General features: G+C 44.5%; 1 protein-coding gene across 2 annotated transcripts in view; it reads right to left on the minus strand.

The window, feature by feature from the left end:
- DMAP1 (DNA methyltransferase 1 associated protein 1) overlaps positions 1-26,120 on the minus strand; it is a 33,378-nt gene extending 7,258 nt beyond the window's left edge. For both annotated transcript variants that reach the window (XM_075710749.1, XM_009485844.2), the window contains exons 1-8: positions 26,014-26,120; positions 23,162-23,253; positions 22,353-22,548; positions 17,792-17,950; positions 16,488-16,655; positions 15,336-15,521; positions 12,257-12,328; positions 23-95 (exon numbers count right to left, since the gene is read on the minus strand). In XM_075710749.1, coding sequence (XP_075566864.1) covers positions 23-95; positions 12,257-12,328; positions 15,336-15,521; positions 16,488-16,655; positions 17,792-17,950; positions 22,353-22,548; positions 23,162-23,253; positions 26,014-26,115 — 1,048 coding nt within the window. In that variant the 5' untranslated portion in view covers positions 26,116-26,120. The remainder of the gene's footprint in view (positions 1-22; positions 96-12,256; positions 12,329-15,335; positions 15,522-16,487; positions 16,656-17,791; positions 17,951-22,352; positions 22,549-23,161; positions 23,254-26,013) is intronic.

A 26,120-nucleotide genomic window follows, 5' to 3' on the forward strand; every position in this document is an offset into this window, starting at 1 on the left:
CTCGCGTGCCCCCTTTACTCACCTACTCCGAGTTCCATCAGCATCTGCTCCAGGGCTTTAATCTTCTTCTGTCCCACCGAGCTTGGCAGTTTCATCTGGAACACAAAGGTAACAGAGCCACACAGCTCAGAGATAGCCCTCACTCACAGCCGTCTAGTTCAAAAGGCAAGAGAGCTTTTCTTTTTATAGTGCAGGGGGAACAAAAAAAGAAAGGGAGAGAAAGGAAAATCAAGTGGTAAGAGAGGGAGACAGGGGCTGAAAGTTTTCAGACTAGGTCTGAGGGCAGGTATTGAAAAGCCCGGTCGTGAGGGCTTTTATTTTCTCTCTCGTGTGTGTGCAAGACACGCTGTTTTACAGTTTCCATGTGTCACTGAATTAACAACAAAAGTTCTTCTTGGCTTCAAACCCTCTCCCGCGGTGCCCAGCCCATCAAAGGGCTCATTTACACAGCGGCTAATGTGCAATGCTGCCCTACTTTATTCGCTTTAGCCGGCCTGATTAGACTCATGCGCTAACAGACTCACTTCTCCTTTTACCTGCTGAGCCCCAGACCTGTGGGATTCATTTACAGAGCAGGCTTTATAACAAAGGGGAGACAGAGAGAGCACAGTTACTCGACTGGCGGAAGTGTGAACACACATTTACATTGGAGCTAAGGGGCTAGGTGAGAGAGGAAGCATCAGATGTGAGCTATGAAAGGGAATCGGAGCTGGCCAGGAGAGGAAGAATGCATACACTTAGCAGGGTCCTTCCTCTGCATTCATTTGGGCTCTAGCAGGAGTGCTAGCTGCTCAGACCAAGCATTTATTAGATTACAAGCAGCACAAACGCAGCTGGCACAATATGGCAGTGAGAACCAGGTTTCCAAGCCCTGTGGATATATCCCAAGAACGACTGAAAGCACTTTCCTTCCTCAGCAATGCTAGAAGACAGACCAGGAAAGAAATGATTCTCAACACCGCAGTGTCAAACACCTTACTGCACACAGTCATAGGCTGTCCCTCCATATCCAGCCCCGAGAAGGTGAGCTCACACCTCCACCCAGGGATCACCATCACCAGCCCAAGCTGCCCAGCAGCCCACTGAATAGCCAAGAGGTGAGAGCATCCTGCAGCCATCCCGCACACCACTTACTGATCAGTGGCCCCAACCTTGGCCAAACCAACCACGAGCCTGCAACACTGGACTGGGAAGGACCTGAGGGAAGAGCCATTCTTTACCCCACCTTAAAACTGGCCTCTGAGGTGAGCTCACCGGAGGGTCCCATGGTCACCTTACTTACCATAAGCCACAGACAGTTCCCCAAAACAAATAGCCAGTCAGTGTTCACTGCCCCAACACAAAAATGACAACAAGAGACACCATCTGGAACTCCTTAATTCCTTTGAAAGCAGGACCACTGCATGTACATACCCAAATGGTGAAAACACTAACCTTAACTCTGCTATGGCTGAATATGTCCCATCAGCAGCTCCACAACCACAATGCAGGACCTGCTGGGAAAACCTGCCTTCTCCATCACATAATTTCAGCCAAGAAACCAGAGTACAGACACCACAGAGCACCCCAGGGGAACGGGCCTTCACAGTATACGCTAAGAAGCACCTAGTCCTTTTGCTAGATATTACCACCACAATTAAGATGCCAGCAAAGGACATGGACGACTATCAGGGGAGGATTTCTAAGAAACCAACCTGATCCAGAGGATCCAAAAGGAGCACTAGGGAAAAAGGAAAACCTGCCCTGGTGCAAACAGCCAGCACAGGTGGCTAGAGGACACCTCTGTCCTTTTTTGTACCCTGAGGGTCTTTGGCTTAAAGCTGAGGTTTCTGCATAGCAGTGAATTTCATACTTCAGAGACTGAATCTTAGTTGACCACAAGACGATTGTTTTAGCAGAAGAAAGGCTGCCAAAGGTACCAGGTATTTGGATTTCAGTCAGGTTTTTGGTCCAGAGTCTTAACTTGAGCAGAACCTTACTAAGATAGGTTTTCCCAGGAGCTCTGCTGCACAGACTACCTGCATAGGCTCTGCTGAAAAGCAGCAGGACAGGGTAGAGCCCTAAGGCAGCCCAGAGCACTGGGACAGGAGATGGTTCTCTTTATTTGGTGGGTGCCATACTGCAGCTAGTAGCGGGATGCCAAAGAAGGAAAGGTCACTTAGCACAGCTTAACAGGAGACAGAATGGTTAGCCTGGCGCATCAGGAAGACATTCCTGAGAGCAAGAGGCCTTGGTCCAGAGAACTGTTCTGCCCCACGAGGAATCACACAGAACATTTAAGATGGGCAACATACCCAGCTCTGCCTCAGCTGGGGGATGTATGGGCTGACCTAGTCAGACTGTGCTATCCTTAACTTGTAGGACACAAAGAGTTAACAGAGCCCAGCAGCTCCTCGTTGAAGAGCTCTGGACACACAATACTTGTGTGATTATCACAGCCCTGAGAGTCTGTCTTCACCCCTGCCCCTAACACCGACACCACGGTCTTTCTAGCTAAAGGCAGGATTCCCTTCTGCTAAACACCAGCTGGCAAAAGCATGCTGGACTTCAAGCCAGCTTCAGGAAAAAAAGGACAAAAAGTAGGAAAAGTTCATGCTTGGCTAGGCTAGGTGGACAGACAGGTGGCCTTGGTTTGCTGGTTAGAGGAAGAGCACAAGCTTTTCTCCTGGGAGGCTTCCACTGGCTCAAGGAGCTACTGGCAACACAAACGATTAACCTGGCAAAGCCTTCAACTGCGATGTTGTGCATGTCCTGCTCACGTCCCACAGGAGCCTGTTCAACGAATACTGAGCCAAGGTCTTCACTGACACTCCTGAAGATTAGAGGATGGAGCAGGGAGAGGCAGGACAAATTAATTTAACTTCAAAGAAAAGAACACTAGAGATGCTCAGGAGGAGTGGGGCTGTGAGTTTAGTTTAAAAACACATCAATTAAGCTTCCTTTTAATTCAGGCAGGAGGATCTGGCCTGAAAACAGGAAGGCTTCATTGGTTTCTCAAAGCAAGAGTATATTTTAATTTTACCATCATTAAGAAAATGTTATGATTTATGTGGCTGCTGTCGGACTAATATCTTTAGAATTTAGCTGGCTAAGCCAATTCATCTCTAAGACTGATGAAGGCTGATTGCTCTCTATGCAAAATGTATTAAAACTAAATGAGCAGTCTATTACTCAAATGCTGCTGATAATCTGTTAGCCAGGGTCCGTTAGCTGGGCTGCCTTGTTGCAGGAGAGAAGCCTTCATGCCTTGTAAAGCTCTGATAAGCCCAAGCTCACTTCAGCAACCCCTTCTTTGTTTTGGTCTTTCAAGTAGATGTCCAGAGATGCACCAGAGTGCTGGAAGTGGTGTATCGCCCGCCCTTATTCCCAGGAATGAGGCAATCCGCAGGGACCACAGGTCCCAGGCAATGGCACAGAGAACAGCTCTCTGGCTCAAGATGTGTATGCTGGGATATGTGGTTTCTGCAAGCCATATCTCTGTGTTAATGAAAACACCACTCAGGGCAATCTCATTGCTTACACCACGGCTCCTGGGATGTTCTTGGTGTTGTCGTGGATCAAGTCCTCTGCAGGGGCTGAGGAAAATTATGTTCCTCGGAGAACTCCAGTGAGTAACCACAGCTTCTGAGGTGAATGGCATTTGCCCTTTTCTCTCCTTCCTTATACTAGACTATTATTGTTATTTATTATCTTTAAGGTCCCCATATAATAATAATACCTGGGAAACAGATTGCTCCCATCAGAAAACTGATTAGCCAGGATTTTTGAGGTTACTATATTTTGGATGCTCTTCTCCTTTGACAGCCTCTCCCTACAGCCCTCTTTGCAACACCAGCCTGCGCTTATAATTACACCAACGTCGCTTTTGATTTAAGGACTGTAATCCTTTGTCCTTGCTATAAACAACCTGCATTAAACACATGAACTGCGTGTACCAAGAGAAAAATAAATAAAGAGCTACAGAAAATTGTGTGAATCAACACCATGAAGCCACCGTACCGGAGCCTACCTATAAAGAGAGGAGCCTTGCCTGATCCTGGGATACACAGCCTCTGCTGGCATGCACTTGGCCTGAGAGGCACGGAGTACAATGGTACTGACCCGGTCTGCTCTCCCCTGAAGGAGGAGGGCATTGCTCAGGAACTGGGCCATGCCGCTTAAATAGATGAACAGAGCATCCACTGCACTTGCACAGCAGTGGCTGAGAGACTGGGGGGTGGCCCTGAGCAGTTTGATTCCTATAGAGGGTCTCACCGCAGAGTACCCTTGAGGTTTCAAATGATACAGGATTTTTATTTAATGTTCGAGACATTCTGCCAACAAAACCTTGCTAATTCACACTAATGACTAGGAGACCTACTGCAAATTAATTGCTAATTGGCAAAATTCATTAAATGAACAAACACGATACAAAATAACCAAAGATATAGCCTCCCCAAACAGACTTGGTTCATTTATTTTGTGTGCGATTCAGTTTTCATGATTTATGCTAGTACTTTTAAGCATAGTTGTGAATGTATTTGAGTATATTTTGGCGGAGTAATGAAGTCTAAGTAATAGCAGACCTTGCAACACAGTCCCCTGTTATGTCTTACAGCATCACCACCTGGCAGATAGAGACTGTCATGGCGATCTGCACTAGGAATGGAAGAGGTCTGCAGGATCTACAGAGAGATTCAGCTAGGTCCCACGTGTGATTACATCTATGTGGTCATCTTAAATGTCCTGGTCTCAATTTATCGCTTTCTTCATAAATGCGCCACTTTTGGTGCTTACAACTTAAAAAAAAAGAAAAAAAACCCACTTTTGTGCCTGAAACCTTTTGTTTGGTCTATCAGCAAAATACATGCTTTTTAAAATTAATCAATGATTATTTGGATATTTCACATGTACCCTCCCTGATGTTGCACTTCCTTTTAATTCAATTTTGAGATAACCTTTTCCTTAAACTCAACCTTCCCCACCCCTAAACAATATGACTGTCCTAAAGCCGTTAATCCTAAAAACTCCACACATCTGACCTGTGTCTGTACAGCTATAAACTGTGGTTTTATGCACCGGCACTGGTATTGTTGTTCAGCATTATAATACAGCTCACTGACATTGAAAACCACCTTCTTCATGGATTTCAGCAGCAAGGAAACTTTCTCATTAGACACTTTCTTCATGGATATCTTTAGAGTACTGAATTGCTTAGTGGGTTTCCGGGAAGGAGTGCTAAAGTTTCAGATGAATAATGTTTTTTGCATTTTCTGGCTTAACATGGGGAAAGAAGGTCAACCTTTCCCCGGCTACATGGCTCTACTCTGCAGGAGCGGAGAGTCTCCACTCCTGCACAGTTTTAAGGCTCAAGGAAGGAAACAACCATATTAAGTACTTTAGCCTTAGAGCTCTGGAATTTAAAAAAAACCCAACAGAGAAATTCGATTTCAGATATGAATGTGCACATTTTTGGAAATTTGAAGTGCTTAACTGCTCAGAACTAAAGTGCTACAATGGAAGGCAGATGGGCAATTGCAATGGATATATGCAAAAGTTAGAAAAGTTTGAAATTGCACAGGTATCCTCTGCCTCAATGAACATACATGCTTCCCCCTGCCCCAGCTTACAGCCGTGGACCCCATGTCTTACGTCAGTGCCTGCTGATCTGCCAGACTAAGATTTAGGACCGTTAAAAATAAAGAGTCATACTGCTATGCCATCTCTACTATGCCACGTAACACATTAAACACACAGTGATCACTCCGGGATGGCACATGACCATCAACTTGCTCCATCAATGAGGCTTAATGCTAAATAAACCAATCTTTTAAGAAGAAAACATTTCTATATTAACTTATGTAAATGGTTATTTCAGGGTTTTTTTGGACTGAAGTTAGATATACCTCACAAATTCCCAAATCAATTGTGCAAAAGTATAAATTCTGTACTTGAATCGTCCTAGTAAATTAAATGAGTTTTACTTGTTAGAGGAATATACCTAGTGAAAGCTTTGTGAAGGATAAGGGAGGCCAACCAATCCCAGAAAAGCACAGCACACTCAAGGCACACGGCAAAGTAGCACCTCACTGATTCTACACACCTTAATGACTCATTATGCATCTATAGCACTGACTCAAGGGGTAAAGCGAAGAGATACTTCCTAAAGAAACCAAAGGTCCTGAAGCATCAATGTCTCAGCATGATGGGTTTTCACCAGTGCAGGTAACAACGTCTTTGAGGTTTTTATACTCTCCCACCCTTTCCACCTGTAGGAGGGGGGTACAGACTGCTTTGACCCAGCACAAGTGGCCTAAAATGAGAATGACTTGGAATCCACACAAATGATGGTCAATAACCTGGAAAGAGTCAGCTTTCTCCCAATTTGACATACAGATTGTGACAAGAAACAAGACACCTGAAAAGACAAGAAGAATTCACACCTTTCCAGGACTGCCTGCCATTTAGAAGATGGTCATCTTCTGGCAAGTAAAGTATTATCTGCTACTTGGCAGTCCTGAGATTTCCTTGCCCTTTAATACATTTTATTTTAAATATAGCACAAGCTTGTAAAACAAATGCAAAACGACTACAGGAAGTGTTTGTGTAGGGAAAAACAGTAAAATACATGGTGCAGAAAAAAGAACTGCACAGGACATTTGTACTGGAGGGTGTTTTATGTTAGAAGCACATTACCAGTATGACACTATAGTACTTTGCTTTAGAAGGTCTGCAGATTCCCAGATAGTCCTACCCCTGCCCCTCACTACAGGTGCAGAAACCAAGATGAGACCTGTAGAGGTGGCTGCAAGGAATGGAAACGGCTGCAGCTTCTGAGCTGCATCTGACTGAAACAAATCAAGAGCACAGAAGAGTGTGCTACGATCACAGGGAGGGCCCTAAGACAGGCCACAGGAGGGGGAACTCCAAGGACAGTTTCACATAGTACAAGAACATTATTTAAACTTCCAGATCAGACACAAATCCAAGAAACTGTAGCAAAACATGCATCTAGTCTTGAATTGATGTTGCCTTTCTCTTAAATAATTTAGCTGAAACTACACTTACACAAATACAAAAAACCACAGTGACTAATTACACGCCGATCATTATATTGGTTATGCTAATGAAAGAAAAAATTAATATATATGGTGCTCTGCACAAGTTACATACAGTCAGATTACCTGATGAATGACACCTAAGACTGTGTTACTATGGGCACACAAAGGTAGTAAAAGCTTCTCAAATCGGACCAGGACTGGCAGACAAAGGTCCCCAAGGCCTCGTACTGCACAGACACTATTTGGTACCCAACGGTTCAACAGAAGCAGCAATGTGGAGTGTCCTTTCCAGAACTACAACTTATTTTAAAAGACCCCATTACTGTACCCAGAGTGCTCTCTTTATACCCGAGAGCCTACTAAGGCTTTGGTCCAGATGCTCTCCCACACCAAAGAGCTCCACAAAAAAAGTGACGGATGCTTTTTCTTTCAGCAATTTAACATTAACTGCCTTTCAGTTTAGCTAAGAATGAGAACGGAGGAAGAGAAGTGTTGGATTCACCTTCTCTAGTTCATTCAAGATTTTGTATCCTTTGCTGTTCTCTTTAAAAATAAATACTCCAATATTTTCATCTTATTTCATTCTCTACAGGCAGGAGTTTGATTAGGAAATGCACCAGCACTCTCTTGGCCCTAATTAAAGGGTATGTAATACAACAAATAGATGGCAATGCCACAACATGAATTCGATCCAGCCTGCATCATTTGTTCATAACTTTTATTCACAGAAATGAGACTACTACTTTCCTTCCACACCTCTGTCAGGCTCCCCATGGAAATTACTCTCATCCACTCTCTTGTAGAGTGCAAAACATATAACTTCGCTAATGAAAAATTGCTAGCAGAAGCAACAAGCAACATCACAGCTAACTAATCCATGGGATGTTCAGATCTGGAAACATAAAACTTTCCTACCTAATAAGGGTGTGCTGATCTCCATCAGATTGATGCCAGGATGCCTTGGAGTGCAATCAATACAAAACAAATAAATTATTAATTGCTCCAAGTAATTAAATTTATCAAATCCAAATAAAAATAACTGATATTTTATGGAACTGCTTCCAAAGCTGAACCTCTGAAGGGACAGTATTGATCACAGGAGGACAGACAGATGTTTCACATGTTCACAGCTGATGAGGTCTGGGTTTGCATTAATGACAGGGAAGGAACAGAGCCAACAGCCTCCAATGCAGAGTAAACAGGCGGCGTGCTTGACCATTTAATTGTGGATCAGATCAAATATGGGGAATAAACATGTCTAAACACATACATACAACCCCATCTTCCTCTAGAAGTATCATTCACCTTGGAGCTGTAGTAAGCACTCAGTTTCCACTCCAAGAAAAAACAAATGGAAGAGAACTGACACACACGCATTCCCCCCACAACCGCAGTAAATTCTCACTCATTAATCAGTGCTAAAAAAAATCCTCAACCAGGCTAGTAAATATTTAAAAGCTGGTGGGTGTGAATATTTGAATCAGTGGGTACTAAAGCTGTACTTGTAATTTTGCTTCCTCTACGTTTTTAATTGGTCTGACCGGCAAATTGTCTACAAGATCCCAGTTAGCAGATGGAGTCAGGCTACTGGCTGGAAGCCTCTTCTGAAGGGACGTGGCCACCTTTGAATGACTAAACTGAAGCATCCCTCAGTGCTTTCTGTGGACTGAGATCTCTACAAACTCCTTTTGATGCCGGAGTTTTGTTTTGTTTCCAGATGAGACATCACTCAATCGACTCTATTCTAGTTCCTTTGTTTCCAAACCCATGACAACAGAGCAAGGACGCAGACTTATACCTCAATATACAGAAGTGGGGACAAACATCCACCCTTTTCTGTCCATCACCTTCCTTCTTAAAAGCACTGCTGCAGCAATTCAACAGCATTAACAAAATCATAACTTAAAATTTGCAGATAAGGCTGAGAGTGATGAGCAACTCAAAACACGCTGAAGAGATGTTAAGTATGCCAAAGTCAAGTGCTCTGAACACAATAAAATCAAAGACAAAGGTTAAACTTAAAAGAAAGCTGAACATGACATGGTACAGAGACACTGCAGTGAATTCAAAACAAACTCAGCTCTGCCTTACAGAAGCAACATGATGCCTAGATCACAAACATGTGGTTACTGTTGGTTTGTCTGACTCCTGGAAAAGATTCAAGTTCAACAGCTCCCATTTTCCCTTCCTTCAGGCAGATCCTCAGCAAAGCTTTCCTTCCTCATAGCTCCCTGCTTTCCCTTTAGTCTCTTCCTCTCCTTTCCCTGTACAAATTCCCTGCCCATCTCTCATTTCCTCTGGCTCTTTGGCTGTCTGCCCTCCCAGCTGAGCAGACCTGGTATAACAGGAAGTTTTCCAGAAGTAATGCTTAGGATTAATAATACATTTCTGGTGTTATTTTCATAACACTGTTTTACTAATAGCAAAGGCAAAGGTCTAAAATTCCTTTTTGAAGAAACTCATGAAAGGCTCACCCCCTTCCAAAACATCTGCTACTGCCTCTTATTCTCAGTGGCACCAAGGCAATACACTGCCTTGAATTAAGATGAAGCTTTTCATCATGCTCAGCTTCCTACTGCCTTAGAGAAACTTGCAGTCTGTGCTGTCAGGAGGCAGAGTGGAAATCCCATGCAGAACAAGGGCACAGGGGCTGTGGCCTTCTTTGCCTGTGGCCACAGCCCCATGGAGAACAATGGGAGACTGAAGCCATTGTGATAGAAGGCAGCTTGTCGAACTCACTGGAGAAGATTACTCTTCAGCATCTGCTGAAGGAGAAACTTTCAGTTATGAAGAATAATGGCTGTAAGTGACCATTAATCCTAGGGTGAAAAAAAAGCCTTCAAATTCAGCCTGTGCATAAGATTTTGTAAGCTTTAATGACAGGGGGAATTTGAAAAGCCAGGGCTGTTGTCATAAAAACTACTAGGAACAAATTAAGTTGAATACAGATTGCTAACTTTTTTGTCCAGGACTCATTTCTATAAATTAATTTTATCTCAAGTTTTCAGACTAATTGCAAATCCTCAGGAAAAAAGAAAGAAAGGAGTATCTCTAATCAAAGAGTAAGTGCTATTATCATGGGGATGATACGGTACGTTTTTCACATGTGACAGAGGTTGAGTCCCTGATCTCATTGCAAAATCCAACTTCACCTAACTATGAACGTGTAAAGGACGATAGCAAAGTATAAAATAGAGGAGGACAATACAAGCCTTTAGGTGAGGAACCCTTCAGGTCCTCAGGCAAAAGAACTTACTGCGGGATGGCACAAGCCCTTAGAAATCATTTTCCAATGTGCTCAGGGCAAAACATCTTACGCTGGATGTTGCCAGAGTACGAATTTCCAGCACAGCATCCAAATTCCTCCCTTAGTCCTAGTCAGCTCCCATCCTTATCAATTCCACACCATTGGTGTGTAGAGGGTTTGCAACATAAATCCCACAAGTAAAATAATTTGGATTAGCATGGATTGTCAACTCTATACCACTGAGCACTTCAGCATCTCTTACCAGTTCAAAAGGCCCGTACTGACCTCATGTAATTAATTCTCCCCATCACCCATACGTGAAGCAAGTGAGTCTATTAGCTCCCATTTTAAAAACAGGAAAGACTTGAATAAGGAAGCCAGATGACTGACTAAAAGCCACAAATTAATTCATTTTGCTGGGTTGGAGGCAGGTTGCACATTTCCATGCAACAAAGTGTTGTTTTTTCACCTAGATAGTGATTTGCAATCTTTTTCAATTTGCAAACCACTGGTACTTCTAATAACAGCATTTATGTCTTTAAAAATTTCAAGCAGAGCATAGGAAGTTGCTTGAGGTCATCCCAGGAGCGTGGATACTGCAGGCTGAAAGTTGCTGAATCAGACTGCCATGCCTCAGCTTATGACTGCATTTTGTGAGCACTAAAGAGAACAGGGAGAAGTATGTAGCACCCATTTTCACAAAGGCTGGGATCTGAATTGCCTGTTTGGCACACAAAAAGCCTGCTGGCTTTGCCAGATGGTTCCATCACTGACAGGTTATTGCTCAGCTTCTCTTCCAGGATGGGTAAAAGAATAGAAAAGATCAACCATCACTTATTAGTTTTCAAAATCCAAATCAATCTCCATAAATTACTCTATTTATCTTAGTGCTGGAGAACACATCTGCCATGTCTCCATAAATCTCAACACATGCACTGCAGTCTTGCCTGTCACTTGCTGGGATTTTTGACTTCCTCAAGGCTGTAGCCCCTCACTCATGCAGGTAGCCTGCAGATGGTGGCACCTGTACACTAAAGGGGTCCCCCAGCAGTGACCTTGCTGAGGCATACCATCTCTAATGTCCACATGCACCCATACGTCAAAGCAGCATGATCCCAAACACATTTCTATTAACAGCCCCAGGGTGTTCCCAGCAAGATCTGAAACTATTCTGACATCAAAAGAACATCCCATAAAACAGTCTTTAAAAGTGACCTAGAAAATTACTATGCCAAGTGAGGGTGCTGGGCAAGGAACCTACTTCTCTACCTTTCCTACGATAAAGCAACCAAGGATTATTTTATTTGGCTAGAAAGAAAAAGCGCTTGTACTAGGCAAACAGGATTTTGCTATCAAAACCCCTCTGAAAACATTCAGTCAGCCAGGCAGGTTTAACTTACTCGGTATACCAAAACCTGTCGCTAAGAGACGGGCATCAAGTCTTGCTGATAAAACAGCAAGAAAGTTCTTTTCTCAGGGACATCTGTGTGACAGAATGAACAAAGGGGCTTTTCCCCAAAATATTTTCTGAAGATAATGGAAACGGGAAGACTAAAAATTGTATGTGTTTATGTGTGTCTCTTTTTTTCAAGTCACAACCTGAACAACCGGTTCTTAAAAGCACCTCTCATCTGTTAATACGTGTGCTCTAGGAGGCCTCTTACATTTGGCTGCGTGCTCTGTTCGGACTAGACAGCTCCATTTGGGTCCATAACACATGTCTAACAGCAGAGTGAGCACACCAGTAACAAACACCAGCAAGTTCAGGTGCCCCTGCAAGGCAATGAGCTGGCTTTCACAGAACCAGCATTCCAGGTTTCTGAGTCTCCCAACATTTATGGAATTCCTTTCTTATTTTAGAGGCAAGAACTTGACTTTCTTTAGCTATAAAAGGAGAGCAGATGAGGAGACAGACAGGCAGGCTGAAAGACATTAACAGAGGTCCCAAGGGACCAGGACAACAGCCTACCCTCTGGCTTCGCAGCGTGACACCTGCAGATTTGAAGTCAGGAAACTTGATGCCAGCAGTCTCAGGAACAGCCTGAAAGAGATCGAAACAGGATGTGTTGATGGAGGAAACACAAGAAACACAAGATTTCATATAGAGACTATCTGAAGGGGAAACACTGTTTCCTATGACAGAGAACCACCTGCCACAGCCACATGTCAGAGCTGAGGCAAGAGGAAAATCCCAAGCAATGGGATTCAGTGGGAAAATCCCAAGCAATTCACTGAGAAAAATAGTGCAGTTCAAGGTATCTTTGGAGAGCTCAAGCATTTTTGCTTGGTTGGTTTAAATGCACTGCTCTACACAGATCCTTACACCCATCCACACAAGCATAAACCCTAACCCTAAATGGTATTCCTTATACTAACGTATGCATATTTGCACAATCTCATCCTTACCTAACTTAGGCCCATTTCACTGATCAAAACAGCCCAGGACTTCCCTAAACCTTGGCTTTTGACTGCAAGTCTTCTAAGGGATGAGCTGAGAAACCTCTGATCTGTACAGACATGAGCCCACTAACAGGGATGTAAGGACTGCACCCCCGCAAGGAGGCCTGCTGTTTATACATGTTTTGCCATTTGTCCACTCAGATAGTTTTCTTTCTTCCACACTTCACATTTTAAGCATAGTAATACAAGAAGGCAAACTTCTAATGCTGCTGCTAGACAGTAGAGCATTTAGTTGCATTTCAACAAAATGGAAAAAAATTAAATGAAATCCCTTAAAAGTCTGTGCTGCTGAGCAAAGCACAAGGTGAGCATGCTTTTAAATGATTTAACCAGTCTATCTGCAGGGTCCTGTGCACTGAATAGCGTGGGGTCCTCTGAATAGGTCAGTGATAGTCATGTTTCAATCTATGAATAGCCACAACCTCTGCAAAACGCACACTCAATCATGCTTTTCCAAAAGGAAGAGTCACCTCAAATCTCCTCATTTCTTTGGAGACAGCATTCGCCTTGCTGCTCCCACATTTCTCTGCAGAGAAGCTCTGCAGCTTGCTCTTTGTTCCTTCCAGACAGGGCTGAGACAACCAGGGCTGCCCCAAGATCATAAGAGATGCTGAAGGACAGTGACTCAATTCCTGAAGTTCCCTGCCAATGACTCTCATGTCTCTATTAGCTATCTCTGTGTCTTGGTCTTGAGGTGGCACCTTGCAAACTGCTCTGCGTGGCCAGCCATTAAGATTTTTTTTTTTTTTTCAGTTAGCTGTGGTCAGTCCAATAAACAGAGGCCCCAGGAAGAGATTTCTAAACATGACCATGGTGGAAAAAGTATTTTCTAACTACCAACAGGACTCATGAACTTGTAGGGATCACTTTGATCTTCAGTAGGATGTAGCCTCCCCGCTTGGATTATTAGACAAATAGGGCTGCAATCAAATCCCAATCCTCTCTGCTTCCATTGGATGAAAGCTGGCTTTCAGACTCCCCAAACTCTGGCCCCCAGTCTGTTGCTGAACACCCTTAGACAAGCAGTGAGGGTAAGTCAGCAGCGTTGGCTTAGCTGAGACAACTCTGACTGCACTCAGCGCACAAGCAATTAAATGGGTTCTTTTGCCTTGCGTGCCTGTACATGCTGTAAACGCTTCAACCTCAATTGACTCTTTGGTAAATGATTTTCCTTTGTTGAAATGATGCTGATGCAGCTCCTGATTCAAATTCTTAGTTAAAATGCAATTTTTTCTTAACATTTCCTGGCTATAGTTGGTAATTGACTCCTAATGGACTCTGTCATGGTTGAAATGATGCTAGTGCAACAACAGAAACTGCTTCTCTGCCCACCCTGGCGTGCCTATCCACTATATGCCTGCAGGCAGGCACCAGCCAACAGGCAACTTTGAGGGCTGAACTCCCTCACCTTGGCTTCCTCGGCATCTTTCCAGCCCCATTCTCTATCACCACCCTTTTTCATTACCACCAATGACAAGCTGCTTTCTTTACAGGGAGATATGCCAGCCATGGGTGAGCTTTACCAGATCAACCCTCAAGGGAATTCAATGCACAAGGTGCCCAGTGATACTATATTCATTATGTGGAGGGCAAAAAAACCCCCACAAAAATAAATAATTAAAAAAAAACCCATAGCATATTCATTATGTGGGGTGCAAAAAAAATAAAAAAAAACCCCAAACCAACAAACCCAAAAAACCAAACCCCAACATTTTTAAGGAAGTGGTGGCCATTAGGTACACTTCATCAAGCAATAACTGTCTAGCATTCACTGCTTCTCTCCCGTCTCCGCACAGACCCTTTTGGAGGACAGTGACACCAGTGCTCTCTCTTCACAAGGTGGAGGGACAGGAATTCCCAGGGACTCACTAGAAACATCTGAGATTTTGTAACAGTCCTTTCCTACTGAAGGTGTTGAATTTAATGCAATCCACGCTGTCCTCTTTCCAGAAAGGGAAATTGAGGTAACATCAAATGTGAATTGAAACCTGTGTTCTGGGCTCCTTGGACTTTAGCTCGGCTCAGGAAGAAATAAGAAGCAATAGCTCCCAGAATACAGGAGTCCCCCAGCAGGGCTGCTCTGATCACAGCTGAGGATAGGAAGAGGGTCATGCACTGAGCTTGGAGAGACGCTGCTGAGACCCAGGACTGGGGAAGGAAAGGGAAACCTGGACTAGAAAAAGAAGGCAGGTGAAAGACAAGGGATTTGTGGGACAACCCTGCACAGCAGTACTAGAATACACTTGGGAGAAGCAGGGAGACAGATGCTTCTCCCTGCCATGAAGCATGAACGGCTGGCACCATTTCATCCCATTTCTCAGGGAGGGAAAGGGAAACAGGACTTAAACCAGCATTTTTTAAATGGGAGAGAGACAGAGCGCACACCAGAGGACTCTGACAATGGCTGCCTTAGAACATTCTGCCTTCCAAAAGACGTAACCGGAAACACATCTGTCAGAAGGCAGCCAGCACCCACTTCCCCCTAAAAAGCTGAGGGTCTGATCCCACTAGGATTGTTGAAGGAAAAATATGTTATCGAGCCAGAGCACAAAGCAGGAAAAAAAAAAAAAAAAAAGAGAAAACTTTACAGGCTTCTCTGTCTCCTTTTTCTGTGGCAGCTTCTTCTTGGGAGCCTTGCGCTCAGCGCGTCTCTGCTCGGTGGTGGTGTCAGCAGCTGTGATGAGTTTCTGCAGGTCTTGGGTTCTCTTTTCTCTCTCTTTCTTCCTGGTTTCAATTTTGCGGAGCTCCTGGATGAGGTATTCTTCCTCTGCCACCTGCAGACCAGAGCACAGAAAGGCAATCAGAGCAGCAGAGGAGGCCTAGCAAGGCAAGGGGGCCATCTACCGATAGTAACTCTGTTCTGGGCCAGCCTGGGAATGCCTTTATGCTCCCCTGCTTAATATCCCGCAGAGGACTTGGATTGGCAGAGCACATTATCTTCCAGGGCAATGTTAGTCTACAAACTGGCAGGTACTGTGTGGCAACATCCATGATGGACCCTTCAGCAACATCCATATGTGATCAATCCCTCCTCCAGACAAGGAGGCCAAGAGCACAGATAAAAGGGTAAAAAAGCCCAAATATACTGTATTTGCAAATGCAGTGCTGTGAAAAGCTGACTCCCCTCCGCAGACACAGCATGTAGAACTTAGAGGAGCTATGCCTAGTACCAGCACAGCTGTAAATGTGGGAAGGACAAGCAGAGTCATTACATGTGCAAACTTGTCATTAGAGGGAACTACTAACAGAATAGGATGTTCTCCCCCAGCCTTTGGGCAACACACAGTTCCTTAACCTCTAAACCCTGGGGCCGTTACACAGACTCAATAAAGAGAGCTAAACATGTAGATTTAGTGTCTTTGATGTTTTCTGGCAATATTTTTACTCTAAAGGAAATAATTCTCTCCCCATGGGACTCAGGGACTCATAAGGACATTGATCTGAGAATTTCTTCCTATTCAGAGGACTAGCACAGTAAGTGTCACAGAGGTGTTGGCAGTTACCAGAGACCACAACTCTGCTCACCGAGCCCTCTCTCCTGTACAGTCAGATTTCTCAGTTATTGTCCTTTTGTATCCCTTAACATGACAGGAACTCAACAACAAAAACAGTATTTAGGCGTTGCTCTTTTCTTGTCCAGTCTTTCTTTCCCTTTCCCACCCTCTGGCCTATTTCATCTACCTACTGATTCAACTTATCATAAATCTTTTCGAGCAGTGGTGCTCTCTTCCCCAAGTTACCTGCTCTGGTGTCCTATTGTACAGCCTTTCCAGTTGTTCCTTCCTTCGCCTCTCATGGCCAGCATCGAAGACTGGGATTTTCAGGTCTGTGCCCGGAGCTGCACGAATATTAGCCAGCTTGGCACAGATGTGGTAATATCGTTCCTTCAGGTCCTCCACTGATCTTTTCTGTGGAAGACATCACAGGAGGACAAGATTATGAAAGAACCAAGCAAAACCTTGTGCACTAGCCAGCTAAGGACCACTGGCTGAAGGATGTCAGATAGGGTATAAGACACAGTGCCTAGGAGGAGCCTTGTCAGTCCCAGTGGAACCACAGCAAAGGGGGAGTTTCTCCATGAACTGCATCAATTAACTGTCATGGGTTCAGAGCTACTGCTTTAAAAACACCCAACAGAGGGTCCAACATTACAACCAAGGGTTAGAGACAACACAGCAGTGAAGCACTCCCAGATAAAAGGATGCAAGAGTTGTCTCAAGAGGAGAAAACCTGTCAACAGGAAACTGTGACAAACAAACTGAGGGTCTCCTCTAAGCTGCTCCAGACAATGGCAATTCAAGCCATAACCAAGAAGGTATCAGCTGCAACAATTCACTGCCCATCGTTACATGGAGTCTGAGCTATGTTCCCTTACTCCAAGAGCCAAAGGTGTTTGGGCTGCCCAGCTTGGCAGACTCTTGTTATTCTACTTTGCTACAGGTTCTTCATGTGAGCCTTTCAGAGGGCAACAGAAACCTCCAGCATTTGGAGCTGTTCTGTAAGAGTCACATCATTCCCCTGTGTCACCAGGAGGCATGGAACCAGCAGTTACATGAGATTTAGGATCATGACACCAGGGTTGCATCTTCAGACCACTGATGGTCCCTGCTTCACAGCGCCTGCACCAGGTCAGACCACAAGTCAGGAGCAGCACCAGGGAAAAATCCCAATCCCCAGGGACCGTTAGCAGATCCTTCTCGCAGGGCCTAGGCTCGAATCCAAGTTACCTATCCTGCTCAGCTAAACAAACTCCTCAGCTGCCTTATCTTCAAGGAACAATGAGTTGTTCTCCTGGCAGGGACAAACCTTCTAACTTTCTAATAAAACACAACACAGAACGAGCACAAGTCACAGTGGATTTTAATTACAAACAAAGCAAGCAGCAATGCCCCGTGCTAGAAATTCAATATTCCTTGCTGCCAATAATTCATTATTTTCCCCTAATTAAGTTGATATAAAGGGTAATTTGGTCTTTGCAGTGCAGCAAGCCCTGCACGTGCCATAGCAGCAGGTTGCTAGCAGCACATTGGCCCCCGGGACTCACCTTGAACTGCTGGTGATCATAGCGGTCATGAATCACCACAAAGCGCAGATCAAAACGCCGAGCCAGGTCAAAGAGGTGGTCTGTCTCAGCTTTGGTCCATGCATCATCATGGAGATACATCTGGTACTCCTGCTCCGAGTAGACAGGTACCTGCACTGTCTATGCAGGGAAAAGAAAAACATGGCAGCTCTCTTGCAGCACTGCCCTTCTCACTGCCAGCTGGTAGGGGCTGAGATACTTGAGCCAAGAACAAGAGCAGCACACTGACAGGAGGGGGCTGCCAGGACCCTGAGCAATGGGTCCCGGTAGGAAACATGACAAGCAGGCAAGGACTTGATAAAGAGCAATGTGTGATCTCAGGGCCACAGACATGACATTCTGGGGAGCCTACCAGGAACTACTCCCTGGGAGGCTGAAACCTATTTCAGGTGGCTGACACAGGCAGAGGTCAGCAACCCACATCCTGACAATAAGTTTCAAAATTGTCAGGCTAACATGACAGTGAAACCAAGGTTCAGCCAGCCTCCCTGCATTCCTCCCACATAGCACCAATACCTTGACATAAACTGCTCTGACAGTCAACTCTTTACTTGGGTTGGGATGTGCTCACTTGTACGGGAAGAACGGGAAAGGCAAGGGGTGGTGGTTCCTAGCCTTTAGCACACCTCCTGCTTTGATACACAACCCACTTCTTTCATGTTTTGTGCAGACAGTACCATGACGATCTGAAAGGCTGGGTGCTGTACAACTGAGGGCCATAAACTTGGCAAACAACTTTGTCCCTCCCTTTCTCATCCGCCCTTTCTCCAGCAGAGCCACAGGATCAAACGACAGTCCAACTCTCAGAAGTGTCCCAAGTGCCTAAATGGCCAAACCCACACCACTGTCCCCAGCCTGGAACTGCTCTGCAAGGGCTCTATCCAGAACACAAGTGTCACATGAGTACTAAAGAACAGTAAAAATATTTATTGTATTAGGGGAAGTCCTAGCGCATGGTAAAGCAAAAGTGCAAACGAGCCTGTGCTTTCCTCCCTTACACCCTCCCACCACTCCTGCAGTTGAACTTTGCACAGCCTGAGGAGGTCCTGCCTCCACACAAAAACATGCTGCACATGTGAGCAGTGCACATGCTTCAACGACTCTATGCCCTCCTGAGTCCTACCCCAGAAAAGTCATCCTCATGAACTCCATACAGACCAGAGGAGCATTTCTGAGCCTCCAAATCACAGTCTCTTTAGGCCTACTGCCTTTCGTCCACCACTTAGATACAAAAGCATAAAGGCGAAGCATATCTCCTGGGGACACACTGTGCCTCAACCTTCACGTACCACTTCCACCAGGATAACCACCATCCTACTAGACACCGTAAGGATGCCCTATGCATGGCATGAAAAAGATTTCTACAGTAGCATACATATATGAAAAGAGCGAGCAGGGCCCTCTGCCATGGATGGAAGGGAAGGTGGCAGATTCTGGTCAGAGAACAGAATAGTACAAGAGCAAAAAACAGTCCCCAAAACACCTCCTCAGGTGAGAACTGCTGAGAAGTGAGGAGGTGAGAACTCATCAGATGGGAAGCTTGAGCCAACCACAGGATGACTATAAGATCAACTGCAATGCAGCCATGAAAATGGTACCATGAAAATATGACCCCCTCAGAGGGATTTCCAGCAGAAACTGGCAGGGTTTCAGTTGCACCGCAAGACCTTGCTGGAGATACCAACTGTAACTCTACTGACCCATGTTCAGGAAAGATGAACTGAAATGGGAACAAGTACAGAGAAGAGCAATGAGGATGAGTAATGGGGTGTGGAGCTTGTCTTCCCACAGCAGAATGGAAGAGAAAGGAGCCTAGCAAAGGAAGTCCGAAATGGAATCTGACTGCAAGCTTCAAGTATGCTAGAAGGAATGAGAGGAATACCCACAGGAAGAAAAGAACAACTGAAATAAGTACAAAGAAATTGGCTTGCAAAGAAATGCCAATTTAACATGGAAAATTTAACCTGGAAATGAGAAAGGAGCAGAGGCAGTCTCTAACAGCTTCCCAATGAAGCACAGGGGCAGGAAAATCCAAGCGCTTTTTAAAAGGAACTTGATCATTTTATGAATGGGACTGGATGGCGCAGGACCTGAAAGAGCTGAGAAGAGGTTTCAATGGCCCAGGAAACCCCTGTCCGTCCTACATTTCATACTACAAACTCGCACAATGATGGACATTAAATTAGCTGAAATTGCTCAGGAAAGATCCTGGGAGCCATAAGGCAGTTCTGTGAAAACATCAGCACAATGCCCAGCAGTGGTGAAAAGATAAACTGAAGATTAAAAATTATCGGGGGGGGGGGGGGAACGACAACAAAACCCCAAAAAACCAACATCAAAATAACAACAGGGAAACACAGCCAATGTACAAACCCGCCATGCTTCCAAAACACGAACCCCAAGTCCACCCATTTCAAAAGAAAGGATATTTGAGTACAACAAGGGCAACACAGGGCACAGAAGGGCGGATGTATGTCAAATTATGGAAAACACAGCACATAGCAAGGACAATTTACTACATCATGTAACACAAGAACTCAAAGGCACCAAATGAAACAACAAGGCAGCAGCTTAAAATGAACAGAAGAAAGCAGCTTTGCACACCATACAAAATTAACCTGCAGAACTCATTACCATGGGATATTCACAAAGCAGCTTTCTGCCCTGAATGTACCTAGCAAGAATTATTAAACACAAATTCCAAGTCAAGAAATCCTTAAGCCGAAGACCACCAGAAGCTAGGAAGAAATGATCTGTATTTTTCCCATTCTCATGCTCTTTCTCTAAGCCTTTACTAATGGTAGCCAGAAACAGAGTATCGGCTGAGACAGGCTTTTGCTTTGCCACCAGCGAAGCTGCTTTCATATTCCTATTTTGCACCCTGGATCAAGGCTCAGTGTACGCTGTGAAACATAAGTTTACATTTTGGATTTCACAAAGAGGAGGGATTTGGGTGGGAGACTGGGAGCAGAGAGAAAAGGCAAAGCAATGGGGCAGTGATGCAGGAGCCGGGTTAAAGAGCTTGAGTGACCAGTGGGACAAACTACGCAGGAAAACAGGCTCATGCCACAGGGAGTAAGAGATTTGGGCAGAGGTATCAAGCATGTGAGAAGGAAGCCACAGAAGAGTCTGGAAAAGCAAGTAAAATTCCTCTGACATAGCAAATATCTGCAAAACTCCTCATCAGTGCCTTCCACCCTCTCAACCACGGATGCACAAGGGTAACAACTTGCTCTTAATATTATGTAATTGTGCATGTGCAGATGGCAGGGGTCTGTACCACTAATCTAAAGGTTGCAGCCTTGCTGAAGGCTCTTCTGCCTGTCAATTCACAGTACATGATAAAGTTAAGGAAACAAGAATCATGTAATTACAACACCCATGTGTGGTCCCCTCTGATAAACTCAGTTGAACTCAGCCAAAAACTGTTGGAGCAGTAGTCTTAGAGACAATTACACTCCCAAAGTTTCACTCAGTCAGCTAGGTAGGCGCCTTGACTAAGTGAGTCATGCTTCAGACTTCCACCCTAGACATCAGAGAAGAGATACCGCAGGAGGCTCTTACCAATGTCCCAGCAAGACGAAAAGCATCAGTCAGAGCTTGAGCCTTCTAACATATAAGGTCAACCAACGACTTAACTCTGCAGGAAGCCAGGCTTTGTTAGAGCTGATGCTCTGTGGGTTACAAACTTAAAATGCTGTATACAGCTATATGCAAGCAGAGCTTTTGTGGAATCATGTTATCACAGACTTTTTTTTTTCCCCTTCAGATTTGCATCATGAAGGGGGTTAAATGACATTATGGAGGCACCCTAACATGGCTCCTTCCTAACTTTGGAGGTCCTGACTTTGAAATATAAATCTTGATGTAGCTTCCTTTGTGCATGTGCATGTACATGAAAGTCCCAACCACTCAAAGCAGATACATCTGGGACAAAAGACAGCAGGAGATTACAACAACACATTGTGACAATTTAATATAAGATGCAAAGAACAGGGTACTGCATCACTCCGACACCACAGGAGCAATTTCAGAGGGAACGCAACGCAATTCAGCATCTGTGCTGGAACCCGGCCAAGAGACCGCAAGCCAGCTTTTTGGGCCACAAAGGTCAAGCGAATTTTTTCATACTGGGCAAAATAACAAGACTTTAATGTCTCACTCAGAATAGAATATCTTTTACTACCCAGAGCCTGTAATCAGGGAGAGGATGTTGGTTAGGAATGGCATTAGACGGTACAACGCCTCCTTACCAAATCAATGACTGCACACCTGAAACACAGAGGGCTCTAGCAAGCTCGGACCATGCGCTGAGCCCACTTAGCTTAAAGGCTTCGGAGACATCATAGTCTGAGTTCACACAGCTGCAGGCCATGCTGCAATTTAAAATGCAATTGCCAAATTTAACTCAGCCTTCACGTGCTGAAAGAACCAACTTCCTGTCTGGACACTCAAGAAGCTGACCAAAGGGTATTTTCCAGCTGCTATTTATATGCTTTTGTTTGAAAGTGCTCCCACTTACTTTATTAAACCTGGCAAAAGGGTAGTCCTTTCCTTCCTCTGCTGCTCTCCTCCAGTGGTAGAACATCGCTCCATCTTTTCTCGCTGGGTTGGTGAAAGGCATCCACTTCCAAGGCCGGACTTTCTTGGACCCCAGTTTTGCTTTGACTGTTCGATAACCCTGAGTTGTATCACTTGGCAGCAGCGGAGGTGCATCCCTGCAGTGGAGAAAAGCACCGGCTGATGAGAAGCAAGAAGCAGCCCAGGACAGACCCAAAGAGATTTCAGACTCAGACTGGGATCTGCCACCACAATGTCTAGGGTGGGAAAACTTAAGTTTAAGCTTTACACCAGGTTTTGCACTTCCCAGGCTGCAATGTTTCCTGCATCAGAGGACAGAATACACAGCACGGATGGGTTTGAACAGAACCATGTGGAAAGCAAACTATGCAAGAGACCTCTGGAGCAAGGGCACAATCCATAACAAGCTAAATAGAGGCTGCAGCGGAACTCTTTTTGCAGAAATAAAAGCAGGTGCTATTCCCAGCTGCAAATAAAAGAGAATCAGATACAGAAGGGTAAGAACACTGCCTTGTCTGTACTAGACTGTTGTGCCTATACCTAATTCATCTCCTACACAGAGCAAACCCCTCAGATTTAGAAGACAGACACCGCCCATGACTGTCTAAAAGAGAAGGGTACAAGCACAGGCCAAGCAAAAAGGGGAATCGATCTGGGATGCAAGACTGTCCGTGGTTTCAAGAGGATGCTGCCCTGCCACCAAAAGCCCAGGCTACCCCACAACCTGCATAGACAACCATAAGATCTTACTTTTTGTCAGAGTAGAGGAGTGCATAAACTTCTCGGTGCATTCCTTCCGGCCTCTTAAATGTCAATGTCTCTGAAGATTTCTTGGATTTTTTCTGAAGCAAAAGAATTGCATTTTAGATTCAGAAGTAGCAATCCCTAAGGGAACATTAAACTACATAACCTGGCACCCTGTGATGGTTTTCACTTTTATCTGGTTTTAGGCACCTTGAATTTCTCCAGGAAAGTGCCTGTTCCTGGTGGAAGACACTGACAGACAAAACATGCCACTTTCAGTGATAGCACTCACCAGTACTCAGGCACTTGCTGTTGCTGATAACACACACTTAAATTCCAAGTTGAACATCTGGCTGTAGTTTTCAGGGGCTGGTGCACTAAGGCTTTTTTTACTTGGTAAGCACTGTCCTCACGTGAAGGTATTAATGCATTTAATTAAGTGATTCTCTACCTTTTAGAGAAGATAAGAAATGTCTTCCCACCCTCTCAATTGTTGTCACTTTGTTCTGCAGAAACTTCTGGTTTTACCAGTTGTGATCAAGCCCTTGCAGTAGCCCCATGTCAAAACTACCGGTATCACCTACAAAAGTAAACCCCCATTCCCGCCTCCGCTCTCCCATTTATACAGGAAAGAATTTTTTTTTTTTTTTTTTTTTTTACATAGTTTCTTCATACTACGAATTCAGTGTAGATGACTCAATCTGGCCCCTAAAATCTTGTCAGAACTGATGGTTTCTAAGACACATTCTACCTCATATCACATATACAAATTTATAAAGTAATCAGCTTTGGATTCAGGTAGATACAGCAACAGCCACATTAACAGGGTACACTTTATTTGAGTAGGCCAAGTTTACTGAGTAGTCCAGAGCATTTAGTCTAACCGTACCATCTTTCTAACTACTAGCCATGTCACTACTTTTAAGTGCCTGTTTACCATATCTCTACCAACCTTTAAATCAGAATATTTTGCAGTAGTAAAACACGGTATCATAAATTGTACTAAATCCATACAGTCACCTTTACTAAGCAAATCCAAAATCCCATTAAAAAGAAAAATAATCTATCAGCTTGGACTACAACTGCTTTCCATAAAACTTCATGACACATTCATTATATTAGCACCTTTTCACTCCTAATCAAACACCTTTCTCCTAGCATGTCCATCACTTTGTCCAGGAGCAATGTAAGGCCAACGGAGGCAGTTACCCACAGGTCACCACACACCCTGTTTGAACATGGGCTTCTGGAATTCCCCCAAAGTTCCCAGATTTATTAAAAGTTAATATCAGCAGGTCAGAGATCAGCTCAGCTAGCTCTTTTAGGAGTTGAGAACAAATTACTTGGTCCTGCTGATTTAAATGCCTAGTAATTTTTATTTTAACATTCTCAGTCACTAATGGACTGGAAAGTACTTCACGGTTCTCTTGTGATTTAAAGACATCGATCTCCTCCTTTTCTAATTGAGAACAGATCTATTTCCTGAGCAAATGCTGCACTGTTATTAGCAATTTTGCTCTCTCCATGCAATAATGGCTTATACCTTTGGTTTGATTTAGTTTCTGTACTTTGTAGAAATTCAGAATGCTTCCAACTCATGGCCACAAGTGGCCTACGCTCCTCCCCAAACCTCTCACTGCACCTCCCCTTCCTCTCTTTTTCCATTGCAGTAAATTTGAGGAGAAACCCACCTTATTCTCTGCTCCAAAAGAGAGACAGACAGTCACCAGTTCTCCTTCAGCTCTGCTAGCTAACAGACAAACGCATCTAAATCAAAGAACTTGCAACTCCGAATACTCAGAGCAGGCAACCACCTGCACAATGTCACAGGCAGAATCCAGCCAACAAGCTGCTCACCGGACACTGTTCATCAACACAGCTGAAAACTACTGATTTTAACATTTCAACCTTTGAATTACTGAAACTCATCAGTTTTCCATTACACCAATTATACTGTGTGTCCTATTCCCAGCAAGACAGTCATGAAACTACTGGCACTTCTCTTCAGAGACAAGTGTTTCAGTGGAGGCAAAGACACTCAGGAAGTACTTTCAGGGATGGGGTGGTTGTTGGGTTTTTTTTCAAACAAATACACAGGGCTTACTTCAAATCAGACCATCTCTTTACCAGAGAGCTCCTGGAGATTTCATCTCCCCCAGCTCGTTTCCAAGCACCTCCACATCTCATAACTAGTTGAGAACTGACCTTCCCAACACCTTGCAAAGCATGGGACAGCCAAGACTTTGCCGGAATTTAAAATACAGAAGGCAAAAACATACCATAGCATATTACCATGCAGGACACAGTGCATGACAGCATACATCCTTAAGAGAGCTTACTAATTTGCCCACATTCCTGCAGGCAACATATCCCAGTTCTCCCAAACCCCAGCCACACACTTTCCCTGCACGGGAAGTGCTCCCATCGTTTGAAGACATTTACCGTTCAATCAAGTCAGACAATGGTTTTTTTCTTCTAAAACAGGACCATGTTATACCATTTCCATTTGCTTGGGGGCTGGATGCTAAACACACTTCACACTTACTCCACAAAATGGGAATTTTAGAAACAGCTGAAAATGTCCTGGGGCCAGGCCCAGCCCACCAGAACACCACTTACACAGCTCCAGCTTAAATACCACCCCGAATGCCACAGCGCAATTAACTAGGAACACCAGGAACCCAGGAGTGGGGCCCTCCAGGCATTTTCAGGTACTCTGAGGGAGCCCAAAAATAAATGGACTATGCCAGAAACATGCTTTATTCCACCTTTTTTCAAATATTCACCCCAGACACCACATGCAAGGTCGGTCAGCGCCTAGAAAACAAGCAGCGGCCCCTTAGGGTGTCGCAGTTCACCTTATCCGAGTTGATGATATCCTTTTTGTTGATGGTGCCCGTGTTCTCCGACTCTACGCCGCCCAGCTCCAGGATGTCCCGCACGTCTGCGCCCGTCGCCATCTCTC

The sequence above is a fragment of the Pelecanus crispus genome, chromosome 5 (assembly GCF_030463565.1).
Source record: "Pelecanus crispus isolate bPelCri1 chromosome 5, bPelCri1.pri, whole genome shotgun sequence".
Lineage (NCBI taxonomy): Eukaryota > Metazoa > Chordata > Aves > Pelecaniformes > Pelecanidae > Pelecanus > Pelecanus crispus.